This window comes from Podarcis pityusensis (assembly GCF_964106645.2).
Source record: "Podarcis pityusensis genome assembly, chromosome: 8".
NCBI lineage: Eukaryota > Metazoa > Chordata > Lepidosauria > Squamata > Lacertidae > Podarcis > Podarcis pityusensis.
In genome coordinates this window covers 34406097-34428203 of record NC_138033.1, presented here as the reverse complement: position 1 = coordinate 34428203, position 22107 = coordinate 34406097, and the positions used below count along the sequence as shown (strand labels likewise).

At 51.4% G+C, this 22107-nt stretch overlaps 1 protein-coding gene across 6 annotated transcripts; it reads left to right on the top strand.

The window, feature by feature from the left end:
• The first annotated feature begins 184 nt into the window (after positions 1 to 184).
• Positions 185 to 21253, top strand: INPP5B (inositol polyphosphate-5-phosphatase B). Of its 6 annotated transcripts, XM_081016982.1 has the most exons (22): positions 190 to 581; positions 695 to 765; positions 1127 to 1224; positions 1937 to 1966; positions 2725 to 2841; positions 7418 to 7520; positions 8424 to 8594; positions 9093 to 9194; positions 9875 to 9989; positions 10746 to 10862; positions 12016 to 12203; positions 13177 to 13288; positions 13806 to 13915; positions 15522 to 15657; positions 16237 to 16347; positions 16972 to 17134; positions 18104 to 18339; positions 18678 to 18794; positions 19138 to 19222; positions 20025 to 20152; positions 20274 to 20385; positions 20746 to 21253. In XM_081016982.1, exons 1-22 carry the CDS (start codon positions 249 to 251, stop codon positions 20868 to 20870), a joined length of 2880 nt encoding a protein of 959 aa, XP_080873108.1. In that variant the 5' UTR covers positions 190 to 248; the 3' UTR covers positions 20871 to 21253. The 6 variants fall into 6 exon arrangements, with proteins under 6 accessions (XP_080873106.1, XP_080873107.1, XP_080873108.1 ...); XM_081016980.1 differs by having other exon boundaries at positions 185 to 796; XM_081016983.1 differs by lacking the exons at positions 190 to 581; positions 695 to 765 and adding an exon at positions 788 to 805.
• The last annotated feature ends 854 nt before the right edge of the window (positions 21254 to 22107 follow it).

Here is a 22107-nt window from a genome sequence, read left to right as displayed (position 1 = left end):
GCCACACTATGTACTGAGGGGCGGCTGCACCTTTCAGGGGGAGCTGGGAGCATCATTTTAAGGAAGTGGCAAGCTGCGCTGCCTTGCTCAACTGGCAGCAGACGGGGCGGGTGGGTGTCTAGCTTCGGCGAGTCCGTCGAGCAAGGAAAGGGTTTGCAGCCCGGGCAGCAGCCGCTCCGTGGGGGGAAGGCCGGTGGCAGGAGCCCGGAGCCGCCCTTCCCGCGCCTCGTCGGGGCCTGGGAGCGCCCATGCGTCGGCGGCCTCCTCCTCTCGCCTTCCTGCGCCCGCCCGGGAGGCCGGAGCCGCCAAGGCAGCCGCGGCCAGGCCGGAGGCGGGACCCGTCTTCTCCCCCCGCCCCGCCGTGCTCAAGGAAAGAGGCCTGCAGGCTCCAGCGCCGCCGCTTCCTCCTCGGCTCGGTTCCTGACGTTCCCCGGTTGCGGCGGGGGCTGCCGGCCGGGTCCGGGCGACCCTCTCCCTCCTGCAGCAGCAGCGGGGAGTGCCGCCTGCTCCGCCATCCGCGCAGGATGGATCAGTCGGTGCCCATCCAGGAAGCGCTCTCGGCGGGGGAGACCTGCCTGGTCGTATCCTTTGGGGGTCGCCCCGGGAAGGACCCAGCGGGGGGGCGGGCAGGGTGGAGCGAGGGTCGCTCGCCACTCCGGCACTTTCCGGCCCCTTCCTTGACCTCCGGCTGCAGGCGGTGCAGGGGCTCCTGGCTGGTGGGGAGAGCCGGCTGCTGGGCCTGGTGGAGAGCCACGGCAAAGCCATGTAAGTCCGCCGCGCCCGGCAGGTGGGACAGGTGAGACAGGTGAGGGCAGGAGCCGGGCGTGGAATGGAGGAGGCGGGTCTCTTCCTTCCTCCCCGCCCCTCCGTGCGGCTGCGGCTGCTGCTCCTCCTTTCCCGGCTCCTCCGTCTCGCGCGGCCCCAGAGAGGAGCAGGTTCCCGGGAGCGAGCGGAAGGGGGCGCTGGGGATCCCAGGAGGGGGCCGGGGGAGGTGGGCTGCGGAGGGAGGAGCGGGCTTGGGACAGGAGCATCTCCGGGGTGCTGAGACGTGGTGGGCGAGGTGCTGGGGCCACGATCCTGGTCTCTGATGGCGAGGGCGCGGGGTCTCCCGGCTCTGTCTCCGCAGGATCTGCCTGTACAGCCACCGGCGCATGGCCATCACCGCCGAGGACGTGCGCCTGGAGAAGGTCCTGCTCCTGCAGGAAGGCTTTGCCGTGGAAGAAGGTGAGGGCTAGCTCTCCTTTCTGGCTTATTGACTTCGTTGCCACATTCCTCTGCAGGGAAGGCTCCGCTGCCTCCTCCCCCCCCCCCACCCCCGCGAGTCGGGGCGCTTGAAATGATTCCCGTTGACCCACTTGAGTAGGAGGAATCCAGGATGAATGATCCCCCAAAGAGCCAGGTAGTGGATGCACTCTTTGGGGAACGTTGTCACCCGTGTTTCTGTCCCTTGGCCACCCCCGCCCCAGATAATGAATAATCATTGACCAGGCCTTATTGGGGGGGGGGCTTAGGGGGACCCCTTTGGTGGCATTTCCACCAGCCACCTGCCAGGCAGCTTTTAAACTATCTTTTGTATGTTTTTAGCTTTCTGTATTTTATCTGTGTTGCTTTAATTTGTTACAGATAGGTAGCCGTGTTGGTCTGCCATAGTCAAAATAAAAAAAAATCCTTCCAGTAGCACCTTTAAGACCAACTAAGTTAGTTCTTGGTATGAGCTTTCGTGTGCAAGCACACTTCTTCAGTGTATCTGAAGAAGTGTGCTTGCACACGAAAGCCCATACCAAGAACTAACTTAGTTGGTCTTAAAGGTGCTACTGGAAGGATTTTTTTTATTTTGCTTTAATTTGTGTGAGCCACCTTGAGTCCTGAGCTAGGAAGAAGGCAGGATACAAATAAATAACTAAAATAATAAAAATAATAATTTCTCCTTTGACAGTCGCTGGGGAGAATGACCTGCACATTGTAGGTAAGCATCTGCTGTGGTTCTTGTAAACAATGATTCCCCAGAAGTGTGATGGTGCCTGCCCCTCTTTTCTGGGATTGCTTCACTCACGCCCTGGCAAGCAGAGCTGTGAGCAGCACCAAGGGGGCCATGGATTGTTCTGCACACTACACAAATAACCAAACTGTTGTACCTGGGAAATGCTACCGCATTCATTGACTGGGCAACACACAGGCCCAAGCCAGCCAGTTCCCACTGAGATGAGCTCTTCTGCTTGCTTCGTTCTGCTTCCACTAAGTCTTTGTTTCTTATTTAATTTCTCTCTCCCTTCCCGCCTCCTGCCTTCCTCCTGCCCCACCCTCTCTGAATTCTGAAACTTCAGCAACCACACACTTCAAAGCCAATCTTTGTAACCCATGTGGGCTGGAATATTGCTTTTTGAAAGATTAAAACTTGCCTTGTTTTTGTGTACTAGGCACACATGTGGACCTTTGCCTGAAGGTGCTGCCACTGATCCCCACTGCTGCGTCCATATGTATATTGTTCATTTTATAAGTGTGCATGGTGCCCTTCAATACAGATATTTCCATGGTCGCTTATGGGGAACGAGAATGATGCAGCCATTGGCTTCTGGGTAGCTTTAGCTGTGCCCAGGTTTGTCCATGCTGCTGCGTGGTGGGGCAGCAATAGGAGAGCTCCTGCAGCTTATTCTCCAGAAATGCTTCTCCCAAGGTCAGCCCACAAAGTTGTTTATGCTGCTCTCCTCTCTCCTTCTCCTATAGGCTCTGATGTCACTGTCCAGATCATCTCAAGCGACGCCAACTTGCTAGTGCAACTGCCTTTTGGTTCCCAGACACAGACTTTCTTGACAGAGGTCAGGAAGCGCTGCAGCCCAGCAGGTACGAGACTCTGTTGCTGATGGGAGGGCCTCAAAGTTTGGGCTACATTTGATTTTGCAAAGGACTGGAATGGGGGTCAGTGTTGAAGTCCTGAGGCTTGTATGGGAGCTTGCCACAGTGACCAATTCTTTAAAAGGCTTCAAACCACCATATACCGTACTACACTGATGCGTTCCAGTGCTGCATTTCATGATAAGAAATATGGTCTGGGCTTCCAAGCCCTGGGCTTCCCTTGGTCACAGAGCTTGGCAAGGTTAGAGGAGCCTATGTTGTGCAAGTAGTCTTACAACCCACTGAGGAACAGCTGGAAGTATCTTGGTCCCTGCTGCTGGCAAGGGCGTTGCTTGGATCCTCCTTGTTACAACGGCTCCACTGTTGTTACAAGGCTGCTTGGTTGTTTGCAGTTCAAAATGCTGGTTGTGACCATAAAACCCTATATGGCTTAGGTCCAGGCTATCTGAAGGACTGAATCTCCCCAAATTAGCCTGCCTGGGCTTTGAGATCTTCTAGGAAGGCCTTTCTCTCAGTCTCACTACTTTCACAGGCATGCTTGGTGAGGACATGAGAGAAGGCCTTCTTAATGGTTGCTCCCAGATGGTGGAACTCCCTTCCACAAGAGGCTAGCTTTCCTTTAGCCAGCAGTCAAAAACCTTTTTGTTTTGACAAGCCTTAGGCCACTAACTGGCTGTTGTGGTAGGGTTTCTGAGCGGTGGTGTATGTGTGTGTTTGTGTGGTTTTAAATGGTTTTAAGTAGTTTCAGTGCTGTTTGTAATAGGGTTAGTTTTTAATGTCTGTATTGTTTGTGCTTAGTTATACCATATATGTTTTAATTTATGCTGTGAGCTGCCATGGGTCCTGCACTGGGAGTATAAGTCAGAATATAAAATAAACAATTAAATCCTCTGCCTGTGAGAGGATGACCTGGAGAGAGCAAGTGAGCAAGATGCATTTGTCATGGTGGGACAGATCCGGTGCTTGCTTGCTAGTGCAATGGGGCCTCCACTAGACTTGAAAGCCCCTCTCCTGTGTCACTCTAGGGCAGGATCGCAACAAGACAGCAGCAGACAGTTAAGACAACAAGAAGGAAGAATCCAAACTCTGCCTATGTGCTGTTGTAGTTGAGTGGTAAGACTAACCAGAAAGAGAGCCTCCAAAATATATCCCAGTGCAGCACAGTGGGTCTTTCTACCCGTCTCCTTCCATTAATGGGGTCCTCCTCCTACCTAATTTATTAATTTCATAAAATTTACACACTGCTTGATTGCAAACAACCTTAAAGCTGTTTACAAAAAACAACAACAACCAGGATAATATTATAAATAGGAAGCATTAACAATAATTTAAGACTTAATAGAAGTAAAAATAACTATAAACAAAAACAGATTCAAACTCACATCAGCTTCATAAATATCTGGGTAGGCTAGTCTAAACAGAAATGTTTTTAGCAGGTGCTGAAAATAGTAGGGTGAAGGCGCCTGCCTGATATCAATAGGCAGCGAGTTCCAGAGTGTAGGTGCTGCCACACTAAAATATTGAATTCTTACAAATGTGGAATGGGTATTATTATGAGGCATCTGTAATAGTGCCAGTTCTGCAGATTGGAGCGGTTGAGTGGGTGAACAGGAGGTAAGGCAATCTCATAGGTAAACTGGCCCCAAGGTGTTAAGGGCCTTATATCCTAATAATAACCCATTGAACTTAACCTTGAACTTGTGACTGCCCCCTTTCCTGCCCAGAAGTCCAAGGGGCTGCCACTTTCCTCCCCCACATCCATCAATCTCTCCCCCCTACCCCTACTTTCCCCAAAACCTTAGCCTTCTCACTCCCAACTGCGGTGAAGCTCAAGCGCACTTGATCGGACTCTTTCAGCCTTTCTCCCCTCGCCCCTTAATGTTCCTCCAGCGGGACAGATGCGGGAGTCGAGCTGCTAGCACGACCAGTATTATATGTGGCGGGTCGTCAGCGCACACGGAGCTTCCCAAAGCATGAGGGGGCCGGTCCGCTTGCAATGCGAGAAAATGCTCATTGTGATGATCATGACCATCAACGATGAATCAAGGCATTTTTAGCCGCGGCAGCGCGAGGCGAGGGAGTCCGCATCTTGCCATTCCTCCTGTGGGGGCGCTGCTGAGCTCCGCTGGGCTGATCTGGATCCGCTCCACCCTCGGGCGGAGGCGTTTCTGGAGGCGAACCCCACTGTGATTGGCTGAGCCGAGCGAAGGGTGTGGCCTGGTGGGCAGCCTCTCCTGGGATTCAGACCGGGCGATGTGCGCTTCTTGGCTGCGGCGCGCAGGTAGGAAGAGGCGCGCGCTGAGGACTAGGCGCTTGATCGCGACTCGGGAGGAAGAGATGGCCCGCCGTTGCCTGCGGTGGCCGGCCGGCCGGCTGGCTAGCCTACTGGCGGGAAGCTCCCTGGAGCGGGGTGTTCCCCAGACTGTGCCCTACCTCGCAGGGCCGTTGTGAGGGAAGCTGGGCCGCCGCCACTTGCATAGTCTGGAGAGGTGGCAGCAGGTCCCACCCATACTAGAGCCCGATTAAGGGAAGGAAGATGCTGGGCCCCTTCCCGACGCGCGCTGCAGCCCTAGGCCAGCCCTGCAGGTGCTGGCTGGGCGGGGGCGGCCCCGAGGCGCGCCCTCTTCCTGCTGCTCCGGGCTACCCGCCTTTTCCTCGGCTGGCGCTTCTTCCGCGCAGGCAGCTACTCGGGAGGAGGAGGAGGATTTCACCCTTGTACTTTGGCTGCATTTCCCACACACCCAAAGCGGCTTTTGCCCTGCCTGAAGGGATGGAGAGAGCCGGGCTCCTCTGCAGGGAGGAGTCGGGACAGATCCGTTGGCTCGGCGGCAGGAAATCCTTTGGCGGCAGGCAGCCGCCTGCCCGCCTCGGGTCCCTGGTTGCTCCTGCAGCAGCAGCAGCAGCACCTGCTGGTTCCTGGCTGGGAGCCCATTCCGCCTGCGGGGAAAACGGGGAAAATGTTCTCTGGGCGCGGTGGGCTTCAGGGCTAAGGGGTCCCCCCCCTCCAAAACTTTCCTTCTCTGCCCAAGCAGCCCCCACCTGCTGCCTGGCGATGCTCCATGTAGAGCCAGGAAGCTCTTTGCAATGTTGCAATTTCAAGGCTCTTTTCCCTAGTCCCAGGCACAGCTGGCTTCAGGCTTTCCTGGTGGGTGGGGGTGGTGCAATCCCCCACCCCACCCGAGGCTCTTGCCTGGCCTGGGCTTGTCTGCAAGGGCAGCAGCGGTTGGGCTGCTTCTGGCCTCAGAGAAGTTCCGGCTGGTTTCTCTCCCTCCACCCCAGTGCCTCTTCCTTTCGTCATCCTGCAGAAAGTGGATTACCAAGAGGAGCGGATGTTGCCATTTCAGCCAAAAGAATATAGAGATGTTGAAAGTGGAGCTTACTCACAAACACTTGATCCGTAGTCTACCAAAAGAAAATTCTTTACAGACAGTATTCCTCATTTTGGACACTGGGATGTTGGGCTTTAGGAGGGAGGTTAACCTGCTGTTTAAAAAAGTTCAGGGTTCCTAAAGCATTAATCAGAACTCAGTTTCAAATATTCAAACTTCTGAAGTTTGAAGGTTTGCTAAATTGTGACTGTGGTTGCACTTCTTTTTCAGTACCCTGGAAGACCCCCCCCCCTCCCCAGTATGTGGATCCATTGGTTCCTTGAGCTTTGAAATGTGACTTAAAACAAAAATACAGCACCATCAAAAGCTCAGTATCTAGGAATGTAAGAGATTGTGAGTGATTGGTGTGTCCGTGTGCTATTTGTGGACTCAACCTCCCCCCCCCCCCCCATGCTGCTGAATCACTTTAGATGTTTCTGGCTTTGCTCAGGCAGGCTTATCTGGTGCAGAGAGGGTTGCAAAATGGGCAGCTTTGCCTGCACCCCGTGATTTTAATACTCTACTTCTGGCCTGGAAGAAACATAATGTGAAAAACTGCTAATAACACCATTGGCATTTGGATAATCTGCTAATAACACCGTTGGCATCTGTCTGTCTGGGGAGCTGATGGAGGGGTGTGCTTTTGCAGGTGAAGTCAAAGACCACTTGTAATTAAGTAGTCTAAAAACCCAGTAACGTGAAGCACAGATGACATTGTCGTTTCTCTGGGGCACGTGATTGTCCTGCTGCCTGCTTTTCAGACTAGTAAGGGGTGAGAGAAAAGGTGGCTTTTGTGTAGGACCAGAACATTAATCCCTTGGAGAAGGCAGGAGCAGGAATTTGGATCTGGGAGGCTGCCATTGGCTATGCTGGATCCTCTTCCCTAGCCCACAGGGTTCGCTGCTTCTGCTCTCATTGTGGCCTGTGGCTCTGATCTGTGCTAAAAGGCAGCTTGCTCGCTTTCCTCCCAAGTTCTCCCTCTTGCTGTGTTCATCTTTTTCCGCTTGGCCATCCCTGAGACTGACTGTGAGGAGCGTAGCATTCTGGCAGCCTGCCCTTCCCCCCACCCCAAGGAATGGTGTAGCCGAGATAAGGAGGAGCCTCCTCCTTCTCTGAGAGTCAGCCTTGGGCAGGCTGAGATTTCCCAGGCACTGGTCAGAGACAGACAGCTTTCATGGGCTTCCCTTCGCTTCTAGGAGTTGCTGGGAATGAGGACCCAAAGCAGAAAGGGAAACAGCTACCAGCTATGAACCAGATGGGCAGCACAAGTGGTGCCAGTCCTGCTGCTGCCGTCTCCAAGTAAGTTGAACATGACAGCCACAGCCAGCCTTGGAAACATGTAACGTAATGGGGTCAGAGTGCCTCTGTGCCTTTTGCTTCTGGGGTTGCCGGGCTTGGATTGCAGTTCAGAGAGTGTCTTTTTCTCAGGCAGGCTTCCAAAAGTTAACAGGAGCAGAACCTCCCTGAAATTTCTTTTACTATCTCTTCCTTCTCGCTTTATAGCAGTGGTTCCCAAACCTTATCTGGCCACTGGCCCCTTGGTTCTATAAAAGGCATTATTCAGAATAGTGGTTTGCATGACCCACTAAGGAAGATAATAACATAATAATAGCACACAGTAACTGAATGAACTTGATCTAGTGTTACCAACTTTTCTAAGTCTGATAGTCATTTGCACCTGCAGCACTCCCTGCCCCCCACCTCTTAGCCCCCCCTATGCAGGGAATCCCACAGCCCCTCAGAGGGCACCACTTTGGGAACCACTGTTTGAAAGAGTAACCTGCCTGACATGTACTATAGCAATTTGGAAGCAAAGGACAACCCCTACCGTGTGCTTGTGCAAGGCTCCCAAATTGGATTGGGCCCACAGCTGGGCCACTCCAAAGTGCCAGATAAGACCCTGTATCTAATGTGGGGGGCAGTCCTCACCTGTCCTCTTGCAGACCTGTAAGGGGGGCAGTGGTCCTGTCTTGAGGATGCAACACTTGTAAGTGTAGAACAAAGTGGGCTTTTCCTCCTGGCACTGACTCAAGGCAGTGAGGGGGATGCATGTGGGCTAGTGTTGCAGCCCCACTCTGGCCCTCCTTGTGCCAGCGTGGGGCTCCTGGCTTCTCTTTCTGCCGATAGCAACAACACCTGAAATAAACCAACCCCTGCCCCCCTCCCCAATCTTCCTCCCTCCCTCTGCCCTTTCATTTCCAGGCCCAACAAACCCAAGAATGACATTACCAGCGAGATGGTCCGGTCCTCCAGTGTTCTGGTGTCAGAGGAGATGCGGGGCTTGTCCATGCAGACCTTTGGGCTGAGAGACACCATCATCAAGTCTCAGCTCCTGCAGAAGGAGGACGAGTACACATACCTCCAGGGCTTCAAGTAAGGGTGATTCTGAGAGAGCAATGCCGGGGGGTGGGGGTGGCAAAGGCGGCTCCACGCTTCCCCTAGGGGGATTCCTGGAATGATGCTGAGCCTTTTCCACCACAAATGCACAAGCCCCTTGGCTATTTGCCTACTAAATTTATTTATTTATTGCATTCATACTCCACCTTTTTCTCCGGTGAGCTCAAGGTGGGATAGGTGCGTGTTTCTCCCCTTCCTCATTTAATCCCCACAACGACCTTGTGAGGTAGGGTTTGCTGAGAAGCAGTGACTGGCCCCCAAGGTCTCAGTTTCATAGCTGAGAGGGGATTCAAACCCTGGTTTCCCAGGTCCTAGACCAACACTTTAATCATTGCACTACGCTGGCTCTCACTCAGGTGCCAGGGCAGCTGGGCCTGGGTGTAGAAATGGCAGTGGAGTTCCTCCTCCTCCTGTGCTGGTGGGGCAGAAGTGGTTGGCAAGATCTGGAACAAGATTTTGTGTGTTTCTTGACAGGTTTTTCGTGGGCACATACAACGTGAACGGCCAGTCGCCCAAGGAGACTCTCCAGCCCTGGCTGAGCCACGATGCTGAGCCTCCAGACATTTACTGTGTGGGGTATGTTTTTCTTATCCATTTATTCTTATGTTTCTCGTCCACCTCTTATTTCCTCCAAGGAGCGAAAGTAACATGCATGGGTCATCCCCTCCTCATTCTGTCTGTACATCAGCCATGCGAGGTAGGCGAGCCTGAGAGGCAGTGACTCACTCTCAGGTCACCCGGTGAGCTAGGTGGGAGGGATTTGCACCTGCCATCCCCTCCTGCCCTTGTCTTCCTCCTCCTCCTCTTCCTCTTGATGAGCATTGCCCACTTGGATACACGTGTGTGAGCAGTTGAACACTTGAACGCCATCTGGTTTAACTGACCCTTCATTTTTCTGCTTCACTAGGTAGAGGAGGTCTCTTGCTCCTGCAGTGCCTCGCGGCCACAGGAAGCAGTGTTGGCCACCAACCTAGACTGCTTTAAAAGAGGATTGGACAAATTCATGGAGAGGGTTACCGATGGCTATTAGCTTACAATGGCTAGGCTCTGCCTCCACAGTCGGATGCAGCAGTGCTTCTGAATACCATTTGCTGGAAACCGCTCAATTCCTGCTTGAGGACTTTCCATGAGGGCATCTGGTTGGCCACTGTGAAAAGAGGATGCTGGACTCTGTGGGCCATTGACCTGATCCAGCAGGTTCTTCTCCATGGAGGGAAGGTATGCCGCTAGCTCATGGTTTGCTCTCTTGAATGCAGCTTCCAGGAGCTTGACCTGAGCAAAGAGGCCTTTTTCTTCAACGACACGCCAAAAGAAGAGGAATGGTTCAAAGCTGTGACCGAGAGCCTTCACCCGGAGGCCAAGTATGCCAAGGTGAGCTGGCTTCAGCTGCCGAGAAGGCCCAGTTACCTCCTCTTTCTCCCTGAGGCTCTTCTGCCCCTTCATGCAGCCCTCTGTGTGTATGATTTGGGGGAGGGATGTTCTGCAGAAGAGGTTAATGGCAGGGGTTGGGGACAAGGGGACTCTGCTTCCCTGTGAAGGACTGTAAAAGTGGCTCATGCCTTCTCCAAGTCCACAGGTGATGGGCAAGGCAAAAAGGGGCCTTCTGCAAGGACGGGGGGGGGGGGGAATTCCATTTTCCTTCCAGGCAATGTGGGCAGCAGCCAGTGAAGTCACACCTGGCATATTGGCAAGCTGGAACTTTAGCAGCGGGCAACCAATAAAGGGCATGGAAAGAAAGCCTGATGAGGAACAGTTGAGGATGTTTATCCTGGAGAACAGGAGACTGGGAGGTGATATAAGAGCCGTCTTCAAATATCTGGAGGGCTGTCATATGGAGGATGGAGAAAACTTGTTTTCTGCTGCTCTGGGGGTAGGACACGAACCAGTGGACTCAAATGACAACAAAGGAGGTTTCGACTAAACATTAGGAAGGACTTTGATAGTAAGGTGGTGGAGTCTCCTTCATTGGAGGTTTTTAAGCAGAAGTTGGATGGCCATCTGTTGGGGATTGCTGAGCTGTGATTCCTGCATTTCAGGGGTGTGAACTAAATGGCCCCAAGAGGTCATTTCTCTACAGACCTATTATTCTATAGCCTTTGTCTCTTTGTTTCCCTGGTTAACATGCAGGTAAAACTTATCCGGCTTGTTGGGATCCTGATGCTGTTCTACGTCAGGACTGAGCTCGCTGTGCATGTTTCTGAGGTGGAGGCCGAGACGGTTGGCACGGGCATCATGGGGAGGATGGTGAGTATTCATCACCCTCAAACTGGGGGTGGGCAGGGGAGAGTCTGCTGTTGCCATTCTGGGGCCACCCAGACCTCTCTCTGTGACAGCCTTGCAGGGTGGTGCCCCTCATCCTTTCTGGGGTGTGATGAGGCTGCTGTGGGCTGCCTGTTAATATTCAGGTTTTACTGCCGTCACCAGCATCTCATCTACTCTTGCAGGAGATGAACATGAGGGGGCCTCTGGGCTTTGTTTGGCCTGGGTACCAGGCTCCCCTGCAGAACGTGGGCTGCATCTGGACCCTCAAAAGGTTTTGAGGGGTCCCAACTCAACCCCACCCCCACAATTTGCCAAACTTTTTAAAAAACATTTTAAAAATAGTTGTTACTGTTATTGCATTTATATACAGTGGTACCTCAGGTTAAGAACTTAATTCATTCTGGAGGTCCGTTCTTAACCTGAAACTGTTCTTAACCTGAGGTACCACTTTAGCTAATGGGGCCTCCCGCTGCTGCTGCGCCGCTGGAACACGATTTCTGTTCTCACCCTGAAGCAAAGTTCTTAACCCGAGGTACTATTTCTGGATTAGCAGAGTCTATAACCTGAAGCGTCTGTAACCTGAAGCGTCTGTAACCCGAGGTACCACTGTACCATTTTTCTGCAAAGAGTTCAGTGTGGTGCACACACTTCTCCTTTGCATTTTATCTTCACAACAGCCCTGTGAGGTAGGTGAGGCTGCGAGGCAGTGACTGGCCCAAAGTCATCCAATAGAATTTGTGGCTGAGCGGGGATTCAAACCCTGGTTTCTCCCTGATCCTAGTCTGACGCTATAACCACTCTGACTTTGCACTATCTGCTCCTGTGGGTCCTCTGCAGTGATTCTGTGATGCCCAAATTTTTTTGAGAGTCAGCAAAATTTCTCCTTTAATTAAAACTTGGCCATGCCTGCTTTTACATAGTTTTGCTTTAGCCCTTTGGCCCCCAAAAGGTTAGCCACCCCCTGCTTCGTAGGCCCTCTCTTTGCACCTTCCTGCTTGCTTCAGAGAGGTCTTGGCTGGTTGCTTTGGAGTCTGTTCTGCCTGCTCCTTCCATAGCAGGCAGGGAGTAAGAGTCGCCACTTTCTCTCTCTCTCCCGGCTTCTCCTCTGCTGCTTCTGCTTCTGCTGCGAATGAAGGGCAACAAGGGGGGAGTGGCCATCCGCTTCCGGTTCCACAACACCACCGTCTGCTTCGTGAACGCCCACCTGGCAGCCCACACTGAGGAGTACGAGCGGCGGAACCAGGACTTCCGTGATATCTGTGGACGCATGCAGTTCTGCCCGCCAGAGCCAGGCCTCCCACCCCTCACCATTGGCAAGCACGAGTAAGTGGGGGCAGGGGGAGGGAAGCAAGTGGGATAGGATCCAGCCTCTTCTGTGAAGTTGTGGAGCAAATATGGAAACTTGGCTTTATGGGTTTGGGAATAATAATAATAATTTTATTATTTGTACCCCCCCCCATCTGAACTGTGTTTTTTGTTGTCGTCTTATGGTATGTCTCCTCTGGGCCTTGTCTCTTCTCCTCACCCCCCACCTCACCCCATTTCCCTAATTTTTAATATTTGTTTGGCTTTACGTAAATTTGATTCTATTACCTACCATTTCTTTCTTTTTTAAAAATGAAAAGCAGTTTAGGGAGTGGCTGCTTAACCCCATTCCTGCCATTTTCCCTTTCAAAGTACAACCCCACCCCATCTTGCACGGTGTCTTTCTCCCATGAAGGAGGGTGTTTTGGATGGAGAAACAGCTGGAAGGAAAGGGATTCAGCAACAGCAGCTCTCCCTTCTTGTGCTCATAGACTTCTATAGTTGCTTTTCATTTGCTTTTGGAAAAGCCTCCCCCAGGAGACAGTTGCATGTATCTGCTGTGTAGTTTGGTTGTTCTGCTTATTTCATCAGCCAAGACAGTTTGCCAGTAATGGGAGTCCTCTGGACTACAGTTCCCATCATCCCTGGCCTTGGCTGTACTAGTGGGATTTGGAATCCAACTGGAGGGCTACAAAGCAGCTCTCTTTGCCAGCACTGTAGTCTGCTGCCTGTCTTCCACCTTCTAGCTATGTGAGGTGGCTTCAAGTCTAGGACTTGTGTGAAGGATCATCTGTTTCCCAGAGCTTCTGGTGGTCACTGATTTGCTTCCAAGTTAGTAGGAGGAACTAGGAAGGTGGGCAAGGAGCTGGGGACATCTCTTCATTTGCTGGGGTGACACTGTGCATCTTGGGGCTACGTGGCTGGGAATAGGAGCTGTGAAGAGCCTCAAGGGTGCTGGAGCCATTTCCTTACACCAGTGCCTCCCTTGCAGTGTGGTCTTGTGGCTGGGAGACTTGAACTACAGGCTGGAGGAGCAGGACGTGGAGCGGGTGAAGAAGCTGGTGGAGGCCCACGATTTTGCCACCCTTTATCAGCATGACCAAGTATGTGAGGGAGCTTTCGGTAGGCAGGCGAGATCTGCCTTCCAACAAGGGTCAACCTTCCAAAGAGAGAGTGCAGAGCTCTTGCAGCATTCATGGGGCCAGGGCAGGTGTTGGGGAATGCTGCTCTGTTGCTGCAGCTGGTTCCAGAAAGTGGCTAGGAATGGCTGGGGAATCTTTCAGCTACAAGAGTCCCTTTACTTCTCCTTTGAATAAATGTTTTCATTAAATTTTTGAGAAACCTGAAAGCAAATTTAACAAAACCCAACTGGACTGTTATTCCATCAAGACAGAAAACAGTCCTGGTGAGTTCCAAAGGAGCCTTAAGACATGTAGCATAACCAATCAACTATCTTGCTCTAGTAAGTCAGGAGTTCTAATGGATGTGGTTGGCCTGCATCAGGAGGCAGGATTTGCCGCAAGAAAGCAGGAAGGGAGGCGTGGACAATCCCGAGGGAGGCTTGGGTTCGAAAGATGCTTTGCTGCTCAGTTTCACCTCTCTGCTCTCTTTCCTTCTCAGCTGAAAAAGCAGATGGAGGCCAAGGCGGTCTTTGAAGGCTTCCTGGAGGGAGAGATTTCCTTCCAGCCAACGTACAAATACAATACTGGGTCTGATGATTGGGACACCAGGTAGGCTTGTCAGGAGTGCCACAGCCATTTTGGATGCTCTGTTCTTTGCATGTCACCATCTCTAACACGGAAGTGGTGATGGTCCAGCCCAGAGGCTTCTCTTGTGCAGATGTTTCTCTGTAGCATCTGCACAAGACCAGACAAAAAAAAAAAACATGCATGCAAAGCCATTTTAACCTGTGAACTTCTGTTTTGTTTTTTGTTTTTTAACATCCAGTTAGCAGCTTTTAGAATGCTGCTTTGGAGAAAAAAACCCTGAAATACACAAGCTGGTGATGGCCCCACCTCAGAGGGCTTACAAACTGGAGGAAGCACAAGCAAAATGTTCCCCTTGGCTTAATGCCGGCAAGGGGATGATGTGGCAGCCCTTCCCACCATTTTGAAAGCTGCCACTTTTGGTTAGTACAGTGGTACCTCGGGTTACAGATGCATCAGGTTACAGACTCCACTAACCCAGAAATAGTACCCCGGGTTAAGAACTTTGCTTCAGGATGAGAACAGAAATCGTGCTCCGGCGGCACGACGGCAGCTGGAGGCCCCATTAGCTAAAGTGGTACTTCAGGTTAAGAACAGTTTCAGGTTAAGAACAGACCTCCAGAACGAATTAAGTTCTTAACCCAAGGTACCACTGTAGTTGGACTTTAAAATGGCATGAAAGGGTGTATTTTACTGGATGCATCCCACGACGTGGGAAAAGTCATCTCTGTTTAGAAAGAGGCCTTGGAGATTTCTAATGCAGAAAGACTGCAGATCTAAAAATAAGCAACTATGAACTTTCGGTTACCTTTTATTACATGTTACTGTTATTTTTATGAGATGTTATTTTTTGTGGTTGTATTTTTAAACTAAGTTTTTTTTTTATAAAAAAGTTTTTAATGCTGTATTTTAAATTGTTGCAGTCCACACTGAGATCTTGGAGTGAAGGGTGGGTAATAAATTAAACAACAACAACAACAATGTCCCTGGACTTAGGAAGCTAACCTCTCCTGATATAGTTTACAGCAGCCTTGTAATTTTATTTGGCAGTTACATATTTCCCTTTTGGGAGGTTTCCAGGAGAGTGCACTGTTCTCTTTCCAGGCTCATCCCATGTGGCTTTTAAGCCTGGGGCCAGTCCACTCACTCTCCAGAGCAGCTGAATTAATAGAACAGCAACATCCGTGTGGAGTATGGGGAAGCTAATGGAGCAATACGGACCCCCATTCCTAGGACATCTCTAGAAACCATCCCTGCAGACTTCAATTGTGGGCTGCCAGTGACTCCTACATCTCAGAAAATGGGTTGAAAACAGCTGGTACACCCAGAGCAAAACGTTCCTCCACACAGTAGATCCCCACTCCATAGAAAACTAGCGTATTGAGGAGAGGACTAAGCTGGAACCAGCATGTCTGATATGCTAGTTTTCTTCTGGCAGGGACTCCTTTCATTTTGGGTATGGAGTGACTGAGGTCTCCCATCTCTCAGGGTATTGCAGACGCTGTCTGCTGTTTCCACTGTCTTTGTGTGCTCTCCTCCTGACAGAGCAACAGCAGAATGGACAAGAGCTTCTGCGCCAAGTCTGGTGGCCGAAATGACCATTCTTCTCCTTGCTTTGCCTCCCATGCAGTGAGAAATGCCGCACGCCAGCCTGGTGTGACCGGATCCTGTGGAGAGGGAAGAATATCTCTCAGCTGAGCTACCGGAGCCACATGGCCTTGAGGGGCAGCGACCACAAGCCAGTCAGTGCCATCTTTGACATTGGGGTAGGCATCCGCCTCCCGCAAGCCCAGCTGGTGTGAGAGCCTGGGGAGGGCTCCCGTTACTCTGGCTCCCTCTGTTTTGCCACCCTCTCCTTCTCTTCTACAGAATCATGGAGTTGGAAGGGCACTCCAAGGGTCATCCAGTCCAACCCAGAATCCCAGCAACCTTGGCTAGCTCTGAAGCTGGCCAGACACTGTGCTGCACAGGCAAATGCTGCATCTTCCACCTTCACCCCCCTGCAAAAAATAAAATAAAATCTTGGGCCTCCTTTCTGTAGGTCTTTCCTGGGCACCTACCACATGGTGACATCTCTCCTTATCAGCTGAGCTTATACAGTCCAGGGGTGAAAGGGCTGGAACAAGGATTATGGCTGTGTAAGCTAGAGGAGTGGGATTGCAGGACCCTTGATCACTTTGGGGGGGTGCCCCATGGGATGCGTTTGACAGCCAGCTTCCTCTGCAGCTTGCGTGTTGGGTGCTTAGTTAATATGGCAGGTGATGCTGAGGACTCTCAGGAGGGGGAACCTCCTCCCCTCTGTCTCTCCCCCCAATGACCCTTCTGCTGCTGCATGTTCCATTCAGGTGAAGGTGGTGGACAAGGAGCTCTACCGCAGATCCTTCGAAGACATAGTGCGCTCCTTGGACAAGATGGAGAACGCCAGCATCCCGTCGGTCACCCTCTCCAAGAGGGAGGTAGGATCAGCTGCTGCTGCTGCCCTGGCCAGTTGGCAGCATCAAGAGGCTTGCTTCTGGAGATACAGCCCCACTGGGCCTGCTGGCTCAAGGCCACGTATGGGGCATGGCAAGCTCGTGGCATTCCACAGAACGAGCCTCCCAGCAGACCTCTTTCCCAAGCTTGCCGCTGGGACCTGGATGTTCAGTGGAGCTTGGGGTCAAGCCCTTAGTTCATAGAATTGTAGAGTTTGAAGGGACCTCAAGGGTAATTTAGGGTCCAACCTCTGGCATGCAGGAATCACAGCTACAGAATCCCTGACAGGTGTCTGTCTGACCTCTGTTGGAAACCCCCCAATGAAGGAGAGTGCACCACCTTCCGAGGGACTCTGTTGCACTGCCGAATGGCTTTTACCCTCAGAAAGTTCTTCCTAACCTTTAATTGGAATCCCCTTCCTTGTCCCTTGTCACTTCCATTGGTTCAGGTCCTCCCCTCTGGAGCAGGAGAAAACAAGCTTGCTCTTCAGTTATTTGAAGATGGCTTTCCTATCTCCCCTCAGTCTCTTCTCCAGGCTACATATGCACAACTCCCCTTTCCCTTCCCACCCTTCTCCTCCGTGTTTGTGGTTCTTTCCCCACCCACAGTTCCTCTTCAAGGATGTGAAGTACATGCAGCTCCAGTTGGCGTCCTTCACCATCCACAATGGGCCTGTTCCTTGCCAGTTTGAGTTCATCAACAAGCTGGATGAAGAGGCCTACTGCAAGCCATGGCTGATGGCAAACCCCAACAAGGGCTTCCTGTTACCAGGTGAGCTGGGAGGTCTCTGTCTTTTCATGGGGTTTTACCACGCTTTCTGCCTGATCCTCCCCCCCGGGTGACAGCCACAGATTGCTCTTGGCCAGCCCAACCTGCTTCAGCATCCTGTGGCTGTGTGCACCCGATCCATCCATGGCCCTCCAAATATGTTCAGTTTGATTCAAGCTTCGAAAAAATAGCCACAGTTGCTCACAAATTAAAATATCACTTCATTGATCTGGAGAACAGCCGTGTTTGTAGCAAGAACAGCAAAAGTCCAGCAAAAAATTAAAGACAGATTTATTGCGACACAAGGTACCTTTTGCATTTCACTGTCTGTCAGGGCAGGGAGGGCTCTGGGTATCTGTGAGCAGACTCTGTTTGCTGGGGCTGTCAGTGCCTCATCCAGAGACAGTCTTCTGCCTGCAGTCTTTGGACTCACAAAGCAGCCACCGCTCCCCTTTTCTTGGAGATGTTGTCAAGTGAGCAGCTTCAGGCCCCTCAGTTTGCATTTATTTATTTGCATTTATACCCCACGTTTTCTCCAAGGAGCTCTAGAGTGGTGTACATGGTTTTCTCTCCTTCCTCATTTAATCCCCACAGCAACAACCCTGTGAGGTGGGTTGGGCTGATTGGCCCAAGGTCGCCGGGTAAACTTGGTGGCCAAGTGGAGATTCAGACCTTGGTCCCTCCCAAGTCCTAGTCCAGCGTTCTAACCACTACACCACACTAGCTCTCAATTTATCCTTTGAGGCCTTTGACACTGTGGATCCTGGTGTGTGTTGACAGTGGGGCTGGGTGAGCATTTTGTGGGTTTGCTCCGGAATGTTTCTTTCAGCAGGAGCTTGCTCATCTTCCGTCAGGGACCTTCCTTGTAGGGATCCATCTTTCCTCTTTCTCCCCACCCCACAAACTACATGTGGTTGTGAGATGCTTTGAGGCTCGGTGTTGTCAAACTGTCCGTCTTCATTCTCCCTGAAGATGCCGAGGTGACGGTCGAGTTGGAACTGTTTGTGAACAAGTCAACAGCAACGCGCTTGAACTCTGGAGAGGACCAGCTGGAGGACATCCTGGTGCTGCACCTCGACCGGGGCAAAGATTACTTCTTGCCCGTGTCAGGGAACTACCTGCCCAGCTGCTTTGGGTGCCCCCTGCAGACCCTGTGCCACATGAGGGAGCCCATCCAAGAGATGTCGCCAGAGGCCATCAGAAAGCTAGTGAGTTCTTATGGCCAACCAAGTCTGCTGCCCTTCATCCCAAAGACATTTTGGGGGAGTTGGCTTGGGAGGAGGATTGCAGACTAGGTGACTCTTTGGGGACCTTCCAACTCTGCTTCATGTGCAATGCTGCTTTGCAGAGGATGCTGCCTTAGACTACACAGTCCTTCCAATCCAGGACTGTTCACACTGACTGGCTATGGCTCTTCAGCAGGGGGGCATTCCCTGTCCTATCTGGAGATGCCATAGGGAATTGAGCTTTGGAGTCTTCTGCATGTAGAGCAGGTGCTCTACCACTGGGATCATGGTCTTTCTCCAACCCTGTTGCTCCCTTCTAGGTTCTGCTGCCATTGTGGTCAAGTGACAATGATGCCTCCTGGCCCGAGAAGCCCTTGGACATTCCTAAGGAGTTGTGGATGATGGTTGACCACCTGTACCGCAATGCTTGCCAGCAGGTTAGAAGGATGCCGCTGGACCTGAACTTCCTTTTGTGTGCTTGGCCTTGTTATGGGAAGAGGGAAGGATAGGAGCTTAGCTTTGGCAAAGCCCAGCAGGGGCAGGAGTGCTCATTAAATGCTGGGGAACGAACAGTATCTATGGTGCTTGCTAACTAACAAGGGGGCTTCTACACTGTTTGTGCCCTGGAGTTTGGCTGCATTGGGTTCATTGTGCCCTTGGGATGTGTGATTGTATTCATGGGTGCAGCTCCACAGGAAGGCACTTCCAGCAGATCTAGCAAAGTGAAACTGATCCTTTTTTGCCTTCTTTGCCTTTTACTGTGGCTGCTCACGTTTGCAGGAGGACCTCTTCCAGCAGCCGGGCCTGAGGGTCGAGTTTGAACAGATCCGTGATTGCCTGGACACAGGGATGATGGATACACTCAGTATCCTTGGAGGAAGTGTGTTTGAAAGCGGGACTGGCATTATCTTTCTCTCTCCCACCCCTTGTAATTCAGTACAGTACAACTGCATATTATGCACGATTTCAACCATATGCGATTGAAGGCAGGCTGGTTGAAATTCTACAAGTTAAATGCAAGCAAGGCAGAGGGCTTAAATGCTCTTGCCATGCTGGGAAAGCCTTCTGGTGTTTCTGGAACGTAACCCCTGCATAAGAGGCAATTGTACTGCATTCCCTTGTGGAGTCTGCTGATTCTCTCTGCAAAGTACAGTGGTACCTCTGGATGTGAACGGGATCCGTTCCAGAGCCCCGTTCGCATCCTGAAGTGAACGCAACGTGCGTCTGCGTATGCACGGGTCGCGATTCGCCGCTTCCAGGTGACGTCATTTTGAGCGTCTGCGCGAGCGGCAAAACCTGGAAGTAATGCGTTCCGTTACTTCCGGGTCGCCGCGGAGCGTAACCTGAAAACGCTCAACCTGAAGCTACTTCAACCCAAGGTATGACTGTGCATGTTTACTCCCTCCCTTAGCAGTTCAGCCAACCCGATCCCCATCCCAGCTACCTATGAACTGGGTTTCTGTGCCAGATGAGGCAAACATTTCTCCCCCTGTGAATACCTTATTGCAGCTAGTTGTCATCTTGCATTTTTTTACTGCTTCTGTGGTTGTGCGGCCCCCTACGCTGGGGCCTCCTTATGGATGAGTGGGCTTTCCCAGTGTCTCAGCATTGCAGCTGGCACTGGCCTCATCTTGGCGACTGCCTGTTCCTTAAACATCACTGGCCAGATGGCAGCAACCACTCGGTGGCGGAAGCTTTGCTGCTCTTCTTGGAGAGTCTCCCTGAGCCGGTCATCTGCTACATGCTGTACGACAAGTGCTTGGAGGCTGCTGACAGCCATGTGCTGAGCAATCAGGTGAGCCAGTAGAGGCCGGCTGCCAAAATGGGAGACATGTAATGCCAAGAGGCTGCCTGGTCCCTTGGTGGGGGAAGTGTGTTTGCATGCGTGCGACAGCTTCCTTCTCTGTTGTTCCCAGGTGGTTTCCACGCTGCCCAAGTGTCATAAAAACGTCTTCAGTTATCTGATAGCATTTCTGCGGGAACTACTGCAGCACTCTGTGAAAAACCACTTGGATGTGAATATTCTTGGTAAGAACTGATCCTGGCTTTGGTGGATGATCCTAGGATGAGTGAACTGGGATAAACGGGGTCGTGACCTATTTGATTTAAATGTTTTGGCATGTCACACACCTGACAGGAATGCAGCTCATTTAACTATGCCCTAGAGCAGCTTGTTTCAAAACATAGGTTGAGCCAAGTGGAGGTGGTGAGTTGGCATCTCAACTCCTGTGCATTTAATTATTCGGGACACCGTGCCAAAAAACCATCAGCTGGTGTGGTGGGCCTTGAGAAGGGCAGTCATCCCCCTTGATAGCTCCTTACATGGAACTCAGATGCCACTTATGTATGCAAACACTAATGGATTTTTTTATCATGTTTCCTGTGCAGGTAGCATATTTGGGGGGCTACTGCTCCGTCCCCCTCCTGGTCACACCAAGCCAGACATTGCCGAGAAGCGGAAAGCTCAGCAATTCATCCAGCAGTTCCTCTTGCGGGAAGAGATCACACTGTGAAGGCCGAGGACTAGTAACTATAGGCAGGGCTTGTGTAAAAAATAGTTTTGTATATTCAGAAAATTAGATTTTGCAGTAATTGTGTTTTTTTAAAAAAATGTAAAGACATGTACATACTTTTTAATCCTGGAGCACAGGTCAGGGGGGAAGAAGCAGCTGCTACTGTGTTAGCAGCACTATAAAGCACAGTGAGTTTTTATATTAAACCAGCAGTCAGTCTGCACACTGGATCTTGACTGTGGTATGTCATGTTTTGTGACAAAACAATGTCCTCCTTTATCTGCCATTGTCTTAATGCTTAATCTTTGATAACCCAAATCAGCTACTTTTATAAGCAAAGAATGTAACATAAATATAATTAAACATTTTAACTTATTAACGTCCATGCTGCTTGCTCTCATTTTTAATCCAAGGAGGTGTCTGGCTTGGCAGCAGCAACACCTGAAGGGCGCCTTTGGGATCTTAACATAAGAGCATAGAATCTGCTGCATCAGGCAATGGCCCATCATGAGCATAGCCATCATGGCTAGTAGGCTTCGATAGCCCTCTCTTGGATAGAGATCAGGAGTGTGCACAAAGCTGGCTTAAAGCTAAATCTCTGGCCATTCAAATGCCACACTGGCTTCATGTCTAGTTCATGGCTTTCTGGGAGCCTGGTTCACTCTTTTTGACTGGAGGGAGTCTGTTGATTCTCTGAATGGGGTTGGAGGCCCAGGACTGTGATCACATTTTGTGTTCTTACAAGGTAGGAAGGCATCACAGCCAGGATTTGCTGCCCTGACTAGCAACAATGTTTGATGCTGTAACTGCAGGGGAAGTTCTCACTTCCTCCTTTTCAGTCCTGCCTTCCTCCTCTTAGTGGGCTTACCCTCTGGCCCTCCTAGCCTAGAAAGTTTCCTGTGCCCCTCTAACAATCACAGTGGAGGGTTACTGGAACACACAACCCTTCATAAATTGAAAGGAAGTGTGTGGTGGGGCTCTGAGGATGTGTGCGCAAGCCCCGTAAGAAGTGAGAGAAACATTTCTCTCCATTTTCTACACACTAAGCTATTGTGTCCCTTTCATTACCTCTTTCTTAAGTCTTCAATTGTTGCAAGCCTACTGCTTGATTATTTTGGCTGCCTGTTTCTGCCCTGCTCCCCTGGTGTGGTGATGGGGCACCTGCCAGGTTCTTTCAAGCAAAGAGCAGCCTTGATTGACTGGGTTACCACCTACACTGAGACTGGAGTGATAGGGA

Excerpts from the sequence above, each read along its gene's own strand:
- INPP5B (XM_081016980.1), top strand. The coding sequence starts at position 249 with ATGCGTCGGCGGCCTCCTCCTCTCGCCTTCCTGCGCCCGCCCGGGAGG. Across the intron at positions 8,595-9,092 it reads ACATACCTCCAGGGCTTCAA|GTTTTTCGTGGGCACATACA; the intron begins GTAAGGGTGATT and ends GTTTCTTGACAG. Across the intron at positions 12,204-13,176 it reads CTCACCATTGGCAAGCACGA|TGTGGTCTTGTGGCTGGGAG; the intron begins GTAAGTGGGGGC and ends CCTCCCTTGCAG.